This window comes from Chlamydotis macqueenii, chromosome Z, assembly GCF_036417535.1.
Source record: "Chlamydotis macqueenii isolate bChlMac1 chromosome Z, bChlMac1.mat, whole genome shotgun sequence".
Taxonomy (NCBI): Eukaryota; Metazoa; Chordata; class Aves; order Otidiformes; family Otididae; genus Chlamydotis; species Chlamydotis macqueenii.
The window spans coordinates 75,640,594-75,657,336 of NC_141593.1; the positions used below are offsets into that span (position 1 = coordinate 75,640,594).

The 16,743-nt window shown below is 42.7% G+C and overlaps 1 protein-coding gene across 5 annotated transcripts in view; it reads right to left on the reverse strand.

Moving 5' to 3' along the window:
• SSBP2 (single stranded DNA binding protein 2) overlaps nucleotides 1–16,461 on the reverse strand; it is a 191,909-nt gene extending 175,448 nt beyond the window's left edge. For 4 of the 5 annotated variants that reach the window (XM_086770738.1, XM_086770737.1, XM_086770740.1 and 1 more), the window contains exon 1: nucleotides 16,283–16,461. In XM_086770738.1, the coding sequence (XP_086626864.1) occupies nucleotides 16,283–16,341 (59 nt within the window). In that variant the 5' untranslated portion in view covers nucleotides 16,342–16,461. Of the gene's footprint in view, nucleotides 1–14,641; nucleotides 14,803–16,282 lie in introns of all 5 variants that reach the window. The other variant, XM_086770736.1, reaches the window with a different exon arrangement.
• Between the last annotated feature and the right edge of the window lie 282 nt (nucleotides 16,462–16,743).

The following is a 16,743-nucleotide window of genomic DNA, read 5'->3' on the forward strand; positions in this document are numbered from 1 at the left end:
AGAAGAAATACAGCAATCAATATTTTAGGACAACTAAACAAGCAAATAATCTACAAAAGTATCACATTGCTTCATTTTGAAGAGAAATGATCTTGCTAAGGTGTACCACACAGTGTTACCATTTCCTAATCTCATAATTGAAACCTGTACATCAGGTCAGGTCATACTACACTAGAGACACTCAAAAGCGTTTGGATTTTTTAGAACCATCTCAAGTACCTCCTTCCATGCAGCATCCGACAGAAGTACACTAACTTGTGGAAACAAATTCAGAAAAGAAAGAGAACACCTGCACTACATCTGCTGATGTAGTTGAACATCACTTACATGAATGCCCAAGAGATAGCCAAAATTTACTTAATTTTACAAACTGTGACAATAAAAGAAAAATTATAGAAGATCATTCTGCCACAAGGAAATACTCATATCCCAACCACTCCAGGCAGTGACATTCTTCAACTGCAAACAGCAAATACAGAATATTAAGAGGCAGACCATTTGTGGGCTGGAAAATGACAGTTTCCTGAACTTGAAACTTTGAATGGAAAGGAAAAAAAAACTTGACTACTATGTAAGGACACCTCAATATCTTCACTGAAGGAATGTCACAGTGTGACTCATGGCTTAAATCACATCACTGCATATTATGATCTTTTCTGCCAATTTATAGAATTAATTTATCGCTTTTACATGTTGGTTGAAAACACACATAGAGGGATGCTGGGAGGCTTCCCATGCTAAACAGTGGGTTGAAAGATGAGGTGATGGGAAGCCTGGTCCAAGGAGCATCTCTGAGTAGCCAGGCATAGAATATATTAGTGTAGAAAACAAAACCTCCATACTTAAGAAGGTTTATTTATTTCAAAATGTGGAACATCTGTCCTCTTTGATTGTTTATGTTTAGCTGAAATACCTGCTGCTAGCTTAGGAGCACAGGCCCCACTCCATTCACACTACCCAGTCCCCAGTCCATTAATCTCATCTTTCCCAAAGCACGAGCTCTCTTCCCATCTGACATACTTCTGCCACGCTCAATACACTACATCATATAAAATGCCTTTCACAAACAATTGCAGTAAACTGTCAACACGCAAACACATTTGTTTTGGAATGCATATACTAAGGAACAGCTAGGAGAGGACCATCAGGTGAGAAAACAGACCGGCATCCTATATCCCATGTTACTTTCAGAATTCTGCCAAAGGAAGGAACTGGACTGTGAAGTTCTCTCACTAACAGAAGGTGCTGCTCTGGACACCAGCCACAGTACTGTTTAAGGTATGACGGGCTAAGGACACTGTAAGGCCAAATCAAAGTACTGTCATTCACTAGAGCAAATCAATAGAGCTGAGGAAAAAAATCAAATAAACAAAAAGAAAGCAAACAAAAAAGGATAAACCTCTGGCACATTAAAGCTTCTTCAGGTCACTTAGGCTGCCAAAAGGGAAGAAAACACTCTTGTCTTTTTTGGATAAGCTTGTGTCAGTTACCAGGGACCTACCCAGAGAGACACTCTGATGGAAGCTTTTTAGAGGAATCAGAAGGTTGTTTTACCAGATAAGCATTAGAAGAGTTGTACATTTCTAGGCAGAAAAAAAAAATTACATATATAGAGCTTTTGTTGTTTTCAGATGCTTTTGTTCACATTGCTCTGAACAAATACTTCACTTCAAGAAGTCTGGTTGTTGGGTACTCCTGTCATTGCTCCCAAAGAGAAGTAAATCACAGTTTTTGAACATAAAGTCAGCTTTGGTGAGGTAACAGCAGTTGTTACACAACAGACCATATGCAGGTCATAGGTAGGAAACAGTAAATTTCACAGTTCCATACTAACAGACATGATAAGAATATAAGGGTGACACTGAAGTAGCTCAGAAGTGGATCAAGAGTCCAGTTAGTGTATTAACTCTGAAAATGCATCTTCTAATTTTATTCCATCTTTGAATCAAAATGGTTTGTTGGTTGGTTGTTTTTAATCAACCTGCTTCTGTGATTCAATACATGCAGCTGCCTGTCCTAAGGACAAAGATCTTGCCTTCCAACTTGAGTACACACATAGACCTACGCATACATACACAATACAACGTGGAAAATTAGCACATTTAACTTTAGACTGGGAGAATGCAATGGTCATCCTTCTTCGGTTATGATAATTCTTTATATATGCTATTGGACTGGAAAAACAAGTTCCAATAAAGGTGTGTCCATGCTAAAAATTAACTATCACAGAACTAGTTCTAAGTTTACCTGAAAGCCATAACTGAATCACAAAGGCAAAATTAATATTAAAAACAAAGGCATTTTGATGCTGCAGAATACACAGGAACTACATTGCCAAATTACACTGCTGGTCTCTTTAATCTAGTTTCTTGTTTCCCTTTACGGCTCCATTGGAATGCTCCAAAATAACGTGTTAGAAAGCTTGAGGCATATATTACACTGTTATAGGTTAGGTTTCCCTTTCTTTTCCTCGACTACTTTTCCACTTGTATTCTGAATTAGTGAGCATTTCCAGTGTTTGTGCGGAACAGAAGAGTGCGCTCACGTAAGCACACAACCCTTTGTGGAAGCAAAGCTCTCCTCTGTAACAATATACTTACACCAGAGAGCCTCTCTGATTATATTTTGTCTATTGCATGTATACACCGTGCAAAATTAAACTGAAATGAATATCAAAATGCAAGTTGTATATTTTCTCTCAGTTGCGCTTTATCATCTCTAAGACGGTAATTAAGAGAAAGCCTCTTTCGCACTACCTTCTCTTTTGCTTTTCCCACCCTATCTTCTAACAAACACTCCCCATTTGTTCCAAAGGCTGTGACCACGCCGGAGGACATCCAGCTGCAGGACTGGAGCATTTCAAGCACTTGAGCTGTGAAAACGAAGATTGCTACAGGTGTACATCTGTAACTAGTGGGTAACCAACACTGTTGTGTGCAAAGTTAGCTGCTCCAACAAAGTAGGAAACAAAGACCTTTAGCTTTGGGTGATGTCGTTTTACCAGTTCAGGCTACTAAGGATGGAGATGGTATTCAAGAGGGGGAAACAAAACAGAACTGCTTTATCACTGTGAATCTTCCTGTGGTCCCTGATAAGCCTGCAGTTTTCAGCCGATGCTGGTTGTCAGAAGTGTTTGCACGAGCACCTTGAATACAGAACCAGGACACCCACAGTCTGTTGCAGGCATCGCTGTACATTTTGAAAATGCATGTTTGTCTCACGTCTGAATTTTAAAAACACAGAGTCCTTTTTTCAACTTCCTAAAGTATTTCATAAGAGCTTTACTAGATAGTAATAAGAGTGAAACACTGCTCAATTCAGCTGTATCGTTTTACAGGGGGAAAATAGTTACAGTTCTATGCCAAGAAAAACTTCTCCTGTCTATTATGCCTTTTTTTTTCAAATGAGTAGTCCCACACAGAATTGGAGATCGACACCAGGCAACTCCAAACTTTTTTTTTCTGTAATTTTCTCTAATCTCTAATAAAACTAAAGACTTACAGGATATTGGGAAAGATTTGTAAGTAACATTCTCAATTACTAGAATTAATACAAATATCTGCATCCAGTATTCCAGTTTGATTTTGGTTTTAATAATCTATTTAAGATGTTCTGCAAAATCATTCAAAGTCATGTTTGCATTCACTTTTTATAGGTTTCCCAGCTACACCTGGACAAATTATTTAAGTCTTGCCTCTTCAAAGCACAAGATACAGCTTTTTTTTGGTGTTTTGATGCATCACAGTCTCTCATTTCTAAAACTATTTTAAAATATGTGTAACTATGTTTGCAGTTACATATGTCTACAGATCTGGTCTCGTAAGAGTAAGCATCTTTCTTTCCTAAAGAATTAGACATACAGATAGTAAAATTAAAAGTGACACGGAATGTGAGGAGCTGCAGCAGAAGTCAGAAACACTAATGTGTTGTACCTGTCAGATCTGCTTGTCAAGCATTTCACCATTACTAGAAGCATATTTTTGTATTTCTCACTCTGCTCTTCATCTTCTGATCAGAAGCTCTCCTTTACCTTTTCTAGCTTTTACTTTTCTGTATGCAAGCTCTAGGCATTTATTTTTTGATTACACACTATTCCTATGCCAATCCTGAAAATCAACTTTCCTTTTTATTATTTTACAATATGCATATAAACACACAGGAAAAACAAACTTAATTCCTCAGGCCAGAATATATGCCTTGAAGTTTTTAAAACATCCTCTCCATGTATAATACTTCACAAATATTTTAATAACACTAGCATGATCATAGAAGTCTTTTTGACCTGCAGAAGGGAGCGCATCCCCTACCTGCTGGTGGCAGGAGGCACCAGCAGTTCTGCTGCCCGTTACCAAAGACAACTGACGGCTGGAACAAGCTACCGAGCAGCAGTTCAGCAAAGTTTAGGAGGCATTTACAGAAGATGCAATAAATTCAGACAACTTTTCACTATATTACTCAAAAGGCCTTTGACTTACAATTCACATTTTTAAAGCAGATACACCGATTTAGGAGGGGTTTAATAATAAACAAAGGAATTTAACAGTTCAACAGACTGTCAACAGGATCCTAACCTTAACTTCTAGGGCAGTTTCAGATTTGACAGGGGAGCTTCATTACTCCTGATACAGCTGATGAAATGTCATTAACTCATCCACACTCCCAACCATATAAGTAGCGTCTATCAACTCACCACCAGCACCTTAATTCAAAGGATGAGCTAAACAGGACTGATTGGAGCCATCCAAGATTGGTCCCTGTTCTTTGAGGTTAGTTGGGAGAGAAGAACAGTAAACAAAATATTTAGTATGAAGAAAGCAAAGGGGGTTTGGTTTATCAAATCTTGCTGTTGCAATTACAAAGATGTGACAGAGCGCCACAACTTCCGTCATAGGAGCGTCAAGTGGCATCCTTACTTCCAGCCTCATAAATCACGGAATATTTACAACACAATCATACAGTCTGTCAGCCACAGGATCCATTTTGTCCTGGGACTGTCAAGAACAACATATTTATCAAGGAATTATAGTTCCATCTCTGCACTCAAGTATTTTCTTCAGAAAGCACAGCCCTTCCCAGGGAAATGTCAACATGCCAACAGAGGCTACCTCAGGTTGCCACTGATTTTGCTGTAAATTTTTTTAACCTCTAAAAACACTTTCCAAGACTAACACTGCCACTTTTTAATATGCATTAAGTTGATTACCCCTGAAAACATAGGTAGTATTTTACCTTCCTCTATCTACCTGCAAAAATACCTAATCCCAACAGTGGAACATTCTTACTAACTTTCCAAACTCATCAGATGACTGTAAAAACACACCTGCTAGTAACAAGACATTTTCAGTATCAATATGAAAAAAGTATGGCTTGCACTGGAATTTACATACACTGATAACTTATTATGTCTGATAACTTACTGCTTCTGTATTTTGAAAACACTGGCTTGTTTCTAGAAAAATTATATGGGTTTGTTTTTGTTTTAAGGTGAAATCTCTCCTGCAAGTCAGAGGCATTGCAAATAAAGTGAAAGCTAATATAAAACACGGGACACTGTGTAATCAGTAATTTCTTCTTCATTACTCAATTTCTCTCTTTCAAAGACAGTCTTTTATCTAGGAATGGGAGATGGGGAAACAAACAATATAGCCAAGCCTAAATAGCAAACCAGCACTTTAGGCTTGATCAATCCCATCAAGAGTTTGGGATTAACATCCAAGAGTTGTACTTCAACTAGACCCATACAAACTTAGCAAAAAATTATTGGTTACACCATGGTCAGCTCCCAGTTAAATGCTTCTACTTAAACAACTGAACTTCACACCAAAACACAAGCCCGAAGGCACACTGAAAAGCCTAAAAAGGATGGGATCAAGCAGCCTGTGAATTCAACGCTAGGACACATTGAGGAGCTAGACAACCCTCATGATCTAAAACCACAGCTGACCAATCGTACCTGCCACCAGAAGTGTGATTTCTGACATCCAGATTTTTACAAACTGGTAACTTCCTAATTCATATTTGCACAGGAAACAAGGCAGGGGAAAGAGCGCGCTCTCAATACACTCAGAAGAAGGAAATCCAGCTGGTCGCTGTTCTTTCACAAGTGGGTCCAGCTTAAAACTAAAGCCCAAAAACTCCAATACACTTGCCGAAAGAAAGACAGCAAGCATTTTGAAAAGCCTACAAAAAGTAAATGGGCAACATAAATGATATTAATTTACCTTTTGGCTCTTTTATCACAAATGAAGCTGGTTTTCCTAAACACAAGATGCAGACGTCAAAGCCGCATGCAGGCTAGGGTTTGGAGGAGCCAAAGGCTTGTACACAAGAGGCTCAGATTGCTCTGGGCACAGGGAATGGAGGTGCAAAGGGAAGAGGAAGGGCTTCAGTGGGCCAGCTGTAAGGAGGCACTTAGGAGAGTATGACAGTGAGATGCTTGTCAAGTTGGTATGCAACAGCCTAGATGTTAGGCCACTTTCCGAGAAAAACAAAATAAAGAGGATCTGAACTGACTTGGCTCTTCAGGTTAAGCTCAAACTCACACCACAGTGTCAGGCGAAGCTTGACCACTGCACAAAAAAGTACACAAGACACAGGGGAGCAGAAATGAGCTGTCCAGCTTCTCTGTCCGACTGTCCAAGCACTCACATGATGAGCAGGAGTCACCATTTTGGCCTGTTTACACTTATTACATTAGTCTGGTACTGGAAAAAACAAAACAAAGAAACCCCCCAAGAAATGGAAAAATCCAAGCATGCCATAGCATGTATAAAACACTAAAAAAAAAAAAAAAAAAAAGGAAATTTCATGCAGACATATCAGCTTGACTATGAAAAAAATATACAGAAAACAATCCCAGAAACAAATTTATAAACATGTTCAAAATACAAAGATAAGAAAGAGTCAACATTATCTGTCAATAAAAAGAACCTGTCAGCTCAGTTTGGCTTAGTGGGAAGGGAGACTGGGCAGTGGGTAAGGAGGAACACATGGATGGCTTACTAAAAGTTAAGATATAAGAATTTTGATTCTTAGCCTATCACATGAGATCTATGTAAGCAAACAGTCTTCATGAAATGAAAAAAATGGTGTACGGTCACATGAAAAAAATAATGGAAGATTCATTATCAGTGTGTTTCTACAAATGAGAGAATGCTTCAAGAAAGCTCTTGCTATCCTAAGCCAATTCCACTAAAAGACTTTCATTAACGAGTTGTATGTAGAAATACAAAAGTGTACACGGTAAATTGGGAAAGATTATAAACCCTTCTGGGGACACAAACAGAATAAGGAAAGTTAATAAGGGAAAAGTCAATACAGACAAATGTAGAGTACGACGCTCAGGAACAAGAAATCAAATACACAAATATGAAATGGGGAATAATTGGCTAGGCAGCAGTATTGTAAAAAGAACCTGGAGGGCATGTGAACTGCAAAATGGATTATTTAAAAGACAAAACAAAAAACAACAAAATCCAACAACAACAAAAACCAGGCAAGTTTTCTAGGGAGTATCAGCAGCAATGTTTTATAAATAAAACCCAAGTAGTATATATTCTCTAAAAAGAGAGGTAATTCTTTCACTACCCTCAGCACTATGCTCTGATCCGCGTGTTACTAATAAGATGGAGAAAAACCAAAGAGAGTCCAGAGGCAAGAATCACGGGAGGTTTGAAAGGAAAAAAATGACCCACCAGAAAAATATTCAGTTTATTTTTATATTTTATAATTTTTTTATATTTAGTGAAGCAGGAAAGAAAAAAGTAAGGACGCTATGGTTTTGACTACTGCCACCTTTCAGTTTCTTAGAAAATAACATTTTCTGTTCTTACCTGTTACCTCCCTGGGACTGGAAGAGAGAAATATCCTAAAGCCTAGAGAAGCATGTATGGAGGTCGCAAAGATTTCTGAATCAACATGTTTGTTGCTGTCTAAGGAAGATCTTCTCTTAGTAGCTGAAAAAACAGCTATGTATTACCTGACCACTACCCTAAACAATCTGGATTTAAGGGTCTGTGGCTCAACTGAGCAGACAACAGAAGAAACTTGACGAAACTCAGCCTGGACCCGCACTCCCTTCTGGCCTGTTTGCACACTAACAAAGCAGGAACCAAGCGGCCCCAATCCCAGGCAACACAGCTGGGAAGGCTTGAAGTTGTAGCTACTGAATATTCATGGAGAAAAACCATCATCTAGCTGTGCCCTTGCTGGTGCCCAAAGAAGCTTTTGCAGAAAACTCTTAAAAGCAACTGTTTCGTGCAGTTGCTAATACCCGCACTCAGAGTATCACACCAGGCTGTGCAGGACCGTGCCCTTTTCTGCACCCTGAGGGTTCACGGAGCAGTCATCATGAAGTGGCTCTACCCAATTACACCACCATCCTGAATAATGCAATCATGTATTTGTAGTTTTCCTCTCTAAGGAAAGCAGGCTTGCGAGGTCATGCTGTGTGTAAGTACGCAACTGTCCACCCTGGATAACTTTTGAGTTCATTTTCTAATTTCAAGTATACCCAAAAAAGAGATAGACATCTCAAAACTTGCTTCAGCTGTTCGCTTTCACAGAAACACCGCAGCATGACCTCAAGAAGACAGATGTCCAGGAAATCAGGCTTCACCCGTTCTGTAGCTCACGAGTCTGCTCGTTTCCATCCTGCCCTGGAGTGAGCCACGGTCTGTCTGAGGCAGAAATGGCATGCTGTAGCAGGAGAGATGGCAGGCTCGCGGGGCGGAGGGGACCATGCTGCACATGGGTCCTTCTGAGACCACCTGAAATGGTCCTCCATCTCTACGTGTGCCATAGGATGGCTCTGTGTCATAAGCCACTCAGCTGAAACAAACTTTGTGCAGGGGATGAATCTTTTTCTGTTCCTCATCTTCTGAATGCCAGATATGATAAAATGGCATCTCATCCTTAGAATCAGTGGCAAAAGAGATGGTGGAAGTTGTACATATACACCTGTGGTTTATATGACGCTCCCAAAAAAAAAAAAAAATTTAGGGCTAGACGGCTCAAATTGGGGACCCAATAATCAGCAAGTATTTTTGCTTTTCACCTTTCTGCACCTTGCTGCATTTTGAAAACTGGCAGGCAGATAGGAGTGGCTTGATGCATATTTTTTATGGTTTGTGAAACTCAGACATTGTGGTGCTGGGCACCAAAGAAACAACATACTGTTCCTCTAGGAACAGCTGTATTATGAAACAGCAAGTCAGCCATAAGGCACGTACCGCATGACGGCAAAATAGCAAATTATCAAACAGCTACTCATTATGAAAACAATGCTCTATTCTGCACAGTAAAAAAAACCAGAGTTTTTCCAGAGGAAAAAAAAAAACAAATCGGTGACAATATAAATGAGGACAAAGTAAGAATAAGCTTAGTATACATCTGTATTTTCCAAGTTGAGAGAATGTTCTTGAGAATGCAAGTACAGCACCCAGACGTCGCACTGGGACACACAGAGACACGCTATTCCAGCTGCTTTTAAATGGCAAAGCTTATCCTTCACTCCCAAAGCTCTGACATCTCATCTGAGTTACAGGTTTTAGGACTACCACACACCTCTCTGCTGTTTCAGTCAAGTTGATACGTCACAGGTGTTTGTCAGTTTGATCTTGGTAATAAGGCATTTCACCCCTTGGTCTCACAGGTACTTGCTGGCAGCAAAGGAAGAGTCATTTTCTAGTACCTGGAAGGACAGCATGTTCCTCCTTACTTAAAAACTTTCCACTTCCTGACCTGTCTCCTTGAAGACGTCTCTGTCCTGGCTCTGCTCCCGGCTTTACACTACGTCTATTTTCCTTGTCTAGATGCACCAGCTTCCATCCAGACCTCTGATCCCAATGCCAGTCCCCTTAAGCAGCAGGTCTTTGTCTTGTCTCTCCAGACCAACCATTTCCACCCTGCTTCTTCCATCATCTTTCAAGAGCCAACTCCATTAATCTCTACATCCTGGCATCTCACAGCTGCAGGCTCCAACTGCTCATATTTACACTCTCCTTCCCATCAGTGCCCAGTCCCAATTTTTCTCCCGAGGCCGCTCCTCTGATCTCAGTATCTGCTGCGCTCCCAGCAAAGACAAAATATTCAGCGATTTCAGTTAGCAAGTCCTAAGCATATGCAAATTGATCTTTTTGAAAAGACCTGTGTCCTGGCTAAATTCAGATGCTTTGTCATGCAAATGGAAAAAAAGATACATCCCTGGAATAAAATCCCTCATCCTTTTTCAACTAGATTTCAAGTGTTTCAAAGGAGCAGGGTACTCGTAGTTTTCCATGGTAAAAGTTGCGAGAACTTTTGTAACATTGGAAAACACATTTCCTCTTTGTTGAATTTTCAAAATCAGCCAAAACATTTCAACTGAAACTTTACACTCACAGAAATTAAAAAAATCAGTACCAGGCATATATAAGCCCTTATAAATTTTCCACTCAAACAGTTCAAGTTTGGCAAAGTTATGAAAGCCTTGTTTGGCTACTTTAATACTTGTAATGTTATCATATGCCTATAATTTAAGCAAAATGAATTATTAACATATATCAGCTTCTGTTAATTACTGTCTTCTCTAGGAAGATTTAATTATCTCTTAGCCAAGCCCAAATCATGCTCACTATAGTCAAGAGCGCATCTGCTGCACCCAGTGGGTCCGATTGGGCTCCAGAAGTCCTTGCTCTTCAGTAGCAAAACCTTGCTCGGCACCACAGAGCCTAGAAAAGCTGGAATCAGACACCTCACGATGTCCATCATTAAGAAAAAGCAGGGGGAAAAAACCCCAAACCTTTTGCAAGCTGACCAGTTGTGTAGAGGAAGCAACACAGAAACTGAAGCATCTTTTTTCCCTTGGTTCTTGCCAGTCCAATGAAGTACTTGTATCTGCGCTACTGTATGGAAACAGATATCCCTGCAGTAAGCAATACACTTATAAGCTGGGTACGTATTTCAGGACACTGCTATACTGAAGTATGTTTGTATATGTTTGAAGTATGTCCACTGCAGCTATTGTTCTAACTACCAGCACCTACACCACAAAAGCAATTATTCTTAGTGGTCTGAACAGCAGCACATGCCTTATCTGAAACACCCTCATATGCTGTCCTACTTCCAGAACCTTCCCGTCTGTGCTCTTCCTTATTAAAAAGTATACTCTTCAAAAATGGCACGAAGTGTTACGTTCATAGCCTCCCAGAGCAGTATATGCACATCTTCCATAAGTTAGACCTGATGGATGAAATCAGTGTTCAAACCTAAATTTTGTAAAGCACGCTGGATTAAACTACCAGTTTTGTTTTCAAATGGGAAAAAAAAAATAGAGAGATCAATATATCTTTCATAACCTGAAACTTGAGAACCTAGCTCACCATTTCCCAGGGATGAGCAGCAAATTTATCACTGAAGCCAATTTTAATCTGCATCTTATTCTTATGTAGCTTACAAATATTATGGTGGAAAAAGGTAACCTAAGTATTGTAAATTCACACAATGCTGCCTTTCCAAATTTGGGAACAGGGGGAACAAAACCAACAAACTATCTCCAGAAATCCAGAAATCCTCAGAAGCCCTGGCAAATCTCCTCATCAAATGAGGAAAGCATTGGTGAGTTTTACTCTATTTACAGAGAGCCCTTGGGGCACCAACAAGAAAATGACAGAAGTTGTTTAAATTTCACTCTGCTTTCCTGTTTGGGAGGAGAAACCTATCAAGGCAGGCCCCCACACCACTCTTGTAAAAGAGCCGTACGTCCCAACAGCCAACCACCCAAAGCAGACTTGAGGAGAGACAACAAAGGAGACATCTTCTTTCTTCTTCAAAGCAGCAGCAAAGTGGAAAAGAGGAACACTCATCTTCCTCCATGTGACCAACTAGCCAAGATCAAACCTGGGAGACACTTACAACTAAGGTCATGAAATAAAATGGAGCAATACCCTGAGAGCAGCAGTCAAGTATTCTTACTTTCTCTACATCTTCTTCTACATCAAGCAGAAAATCAGTCAATAACTGACTCCAGTGCTTGCTTCTATGTTGTTATTTTGATCATGCATCCTTTTATATCAATGTAAATCGCAGTCTCTAGTCACCCAGCTAGTTTTAAAACAAAATCTGCATATCTGCTGAGCGCCAGTGAAGTAATTAAGGGCATCTTGGGAAAAAGACTACTTTAGAAGACCACTGAAAGACCAAGACAACAGAACACAATACATGTAATCCCTTTATTATTTAGTTCTAGTTTAGAATTTAGTTCTCATTATATGTTCTTCTTAACTATTTTTCTCCATATATTTTCTAACTTAAAACATTATTTATATACAGAGTTCCATTTGCAAATGTCTGTAAGAATCCAGTTTGAACAGCTACATAAAATTTGTATAGTCTGGTCCTTCTTTCTCCAAGATTAAAAGTTTACAGAGTTTCACCATTCAGTGAGATGTCAGCAGGTCCAAGCTCCTAACCTGAATTAATCCAATTTTAAAGAATAAGGGAAAAAATTTTAAAAAGATACATTTGCTGTGAAGAGATAATAAAAGAGGATGTTTAGAAAAAATGTAGTAACTTAGTATTTTTCCTTTTCTAATGTAGATGAGCCTTACTTGGCCTCAGCACAGCACAAGTGGTGGAAAAGCTACTGTTTAATACAACCTTCCCATCCTTTATGCAATAGGGATGGCCTGAACCCAAAATTAAGTCACAGCTGTTCCAGAATGGGAAGAAGGGGAACACCACCACTTGTGGTTTTTCTCTCTTCATCTTCTTCACGCGTGTTGTGTTCCTTCATTTTTAGTGTTTTACCTAGCTGTACCGCGTACCTCTCTGGCATAAAATGAGGTCTTCTTTTTCCCAAATTCATCTGTCCACACTTCACATGTGTTGTTAATCTACATAATACAGATAATTTACCCCAAAGGTCAGGCAGATGGGACAAAGGAAAAAAACATAAAACGAACACCATCTTTAGAACTGAAAATTTGCCAAGGGCTGCTATAAATGACGTGCAAAACTTGTTCATTTTAATAGAAATTACATAACCTCAAAGGATGTAAATATTAAAGACAACATACAGTGAGATACCACCCTACAAACGTATTTGGCACTGGATTGGTCTGTAAAATATATCACATCTTTGATTACAAACAACATCTGAACAACACACATCTTTTCCACACTTGATAAATACTCTTTTCACACTCTAGTCCTGTCACCAGCACAATCCTCGTGGGGAAGAAATATGTTCCATATAATTAGACCGTCCAAACTCAAAGTAGTGTGGTTTGGTTTTTTTTAAAAAAATGTTCTTAATTATTGTGTCTTTCGAAGATCTGTTGCTGGCTACACATTTTAGATACTTAAAACCTTGAGGAGACATGACAAAGTTAAGTTACATGTCCTGTTCTGAAAACTTTCAAATGAAACATAATTATAATCCTGTTCTTGATTAAACAAATACTTAATCTATCAGTCAAACATATGTATTTTCTCTGTGGTTTTTGAATTAACACAATCTCGCGCAGAAGTCGGAGCTGTATTCTTGTAGAGATACTTAATGTGATGGCAACTTTTCTGAGCAGAGCAAGAACTCACGCTTCACCTTAGGAGAAGCACTGCATGGCTGCAAAACAATGTCATAAGAGGAAAAAAATGTAATCATAGCTTTCTGGATGTCAGAAAGCAAACACATTAAAATAGCAATGATGTGATCTGATCTACTAAGAAGAAACTTGAAAAGATGTAATACAAAAAAAATCTGGAATGTAGACTATGTAATTTTATTCCACATAATAAACCAAGTCTTTAGGCTTTTTATTTTTTTTTTTCATTAAAGGAAAGGACAGTTGGGGGGGCAGAGAGGGCGAAATGAGAGAGGAAGAGGGGGTTTCTAAATTCCCAGTTGTGTTTATCCATGCTACCAAGAAGTGACCGATTTGTCAAGTCCATGATTTAAGAACAATCCATTTCAGTGTTTTGCATAAAATAACCTATACAGGAGGAATCCACATTTCCAGCTGTTAGCTACAGTGAGTGAGAGACAAAGTGTATTTAGATCAAACAGCACCATCTAGCAGGCCCCAACAACTTTACCTAGGAGGGCAGTTGCTACTCGGTAATAGGTCAGTTTGGCAGGCTTGCCCTGAAAATAATTAAGCATTTTCATACTGCATTAAATGCTATGTGCATTCTGGCAACAAGAATACAGAACAAAAATCAGCTACAATGAAAGATGACTGAAAGAACATTTTAAAGTTTCAGCCCTAGGACCAGAACAGTTGTGTTTGTGGCTTGTAGTGGCTAGTTTTTGCAAAGCAGAATTAAAAGAACATGATCTTCATCTGCTCAAACAAACAGCAGCCCTATAGATTTGTTTTACCTAGTCCCGCAGTGCCATCCTACTGTGCCCTTCAGGAACATACCAAGTGTATTGACAAACACCAGCAACTATGTGGCACAAGAAAATGGTTTAATTGTATAATTCTGCTACGCCAAATAAACAACGCTTCCACTAGCCACTTAAGCGATTATTTTTTAAATTATTCCTACGCTGGGAGCAAGAAGTGCCACTAGTTGATTAGATTTTCGTGCCCAAGTTTTGTCTCCCACTCCATCTCAGCCACTAACATTTCATGTCACTGCTGCCTCTGTCTTCCTCTACCTTTCCATTGCAAAGTTACGTGCGAAACTCCCAAACATAACAAGACTTTAAAATTTCCCCTGGCATCTCCCTCTCCTTCCTGTGGCAACAGCGATGCCTGGCCTGCTGCTGTTCCAGGAAGCACGCATGCCAGCCTCTGGAATTAGGAAGTCTGTAAAATACTGCAGAAAAAAAAAAAAAAAAAAAAAAAAGTAGCAACAACAGAAAAAAAAAAAAAACTTTTCGGTGAAGGTTCAGGACAAACTGCCTGAAACTCTCAGCCGTGCCCGGAGCGCTGGTGCTCAGTGCAGCGCTGCAGCGATGCGATTTTTGCAGGAGACGGGCACAAACCCGGTTTCTGGACGGAAGTCTCCATCCCCGGACCCCCTGAGCAGCGTCACCCCGACCTTCCCCGGGCTGAAGCTACCTCCTCCTCACACGGGCTCTTCCTCCCCCTTCACCCCCCACCCCCCCAAGTGCTAAACCTCAGCAACGCCGAGAAGCCGCCGCTCCAGACAACTCCAAGAGCCGCCAGCCGCTCCAAAAAAACTCGGTTTTCCTCCCCGATGTTTTCCCGCCTGCCCTAACGGCAGCGCAGAGCCCTCGGGGAGGCGGGGGGAAGGCTCCCCAAGTCCCGTGTCGTCCCCCCCCCTCCGCCCTCCATCCTGGGGGGGCTACCCGCATCCCGCCGGGGGTCCCGGCCCGCTCCGCCCCGCTTCCCGCCGGCTTCTCCCCGCTCCTGCGGGCCCTGCCTTCGCTGCGGGAGGGGAAAGAGAAAAATAAAGGAGCCCTCGCGCGCTTCGGCTGGAAATTTTATGGGCTTCCCACCCCCCTCGGAAAAAAAAAAAAAAAAAAAAAAAAAAGTAGTTTTCGCAGGCTGTTTTGGCACCAGCCGGATTCAGGCCGGGGGGGCGGGGGGGTGCGAGGGAGCCCCGCCGAGCACCGCCACCCCCCAAAATAAAAATAATTAAAAACAAAAAAAAACAAAAAAAAAAAAGGGGGGGGGGGAGGGGAGGCGGGGGTGCTTGCCCATGCCGGCAGCACCTTTGTCTGGCGGGGCGGGAGCCGGAGCCGGTTGCGTCCCGGAGAACAAAGCGCCGCGGGGCCGGGGCCGCCGGGCTGCGCGGTCCCGGGGAAAAGTTGCGAGGCGGCGAGTTGGGAAGCGGCGGGAGGCGGCCCCCGCCCGTCCCCCCGTGTGTGTGTCCCCCCTCTCCGTCCCCCGTGTCGCCGGGGCTCTTTTATTACCCCCGCTGTCCCGGCACCTTGCGCCGCCGAGGGCCCCGGGGACGGGGCGGGGGGGGCCGCCCGGCGCCGCTCGGCCGCGGGAGGGAGAAGGAGGAGGGAGAGGCGGGGGAGCGGCTCGCTGCGGGCCCCTCGCCCGGCCGCCGCTGTCCCGCCGCAGGGACCCCCGCCTCTCCGCGGTCCTTGCCGTCCGAGCAGCGTGGCCTCGGCCGCCCGCTCCCCCTCTTGACGCCGGCCCGGGCGGCGCCGGGCCCCCCTCGGTCGGTCGGTCGGTCGGTCGGTCCGTTCGTTCGTTCGTCCGGCCGGCCTCCCGCCGCGCCCGCCCCGCACCGCCCGCCGGCAGGAAAGTTACTTTGCGCGCAGGGTCGTGGCCCGCGTCAAGCGCGGCCCGGCGGGGCGGCCCGGCCGGGCTGTACTCACTTCTCCCTGGCCTGGCTGTCGGACGGGACGCTGCTGTTGCTCTTGCCTTTGCCGTACATGCCTGCAGAGAGCTCCGACTGTCACGCACCTGTCAACCCATCACAGCCTCCCCGGGAACAGCCCCGTCACCATGGAGACGCCGCCACACACACATCCCATTGGTCGGACGGGCGGTGGGGCACGCCCCCCCGCGCCGTGATCGACAGGCGGAGACCCGGACGGGCTGCTCCCTCCTCCCCCCACCCCCGCCCCCTCGGCTCCTCCTCCCCCTCCTCCCGCCCCCCCCCCCGCGCTCTCCCTTCCCCGGCGCAAGGGGGAATTAGAAACGGTTCTAGAAGGATTTTAAACAACCGGCTGTTCCGAGCGCCCGCCACCCGCCCGCCGCCGCTGCCGGCGAGGGAGAGCGCGGCGGCGAGCGGCAAAATGCGGACCGGATTCGCTCGGCAGCCGGCGCCTGCCCG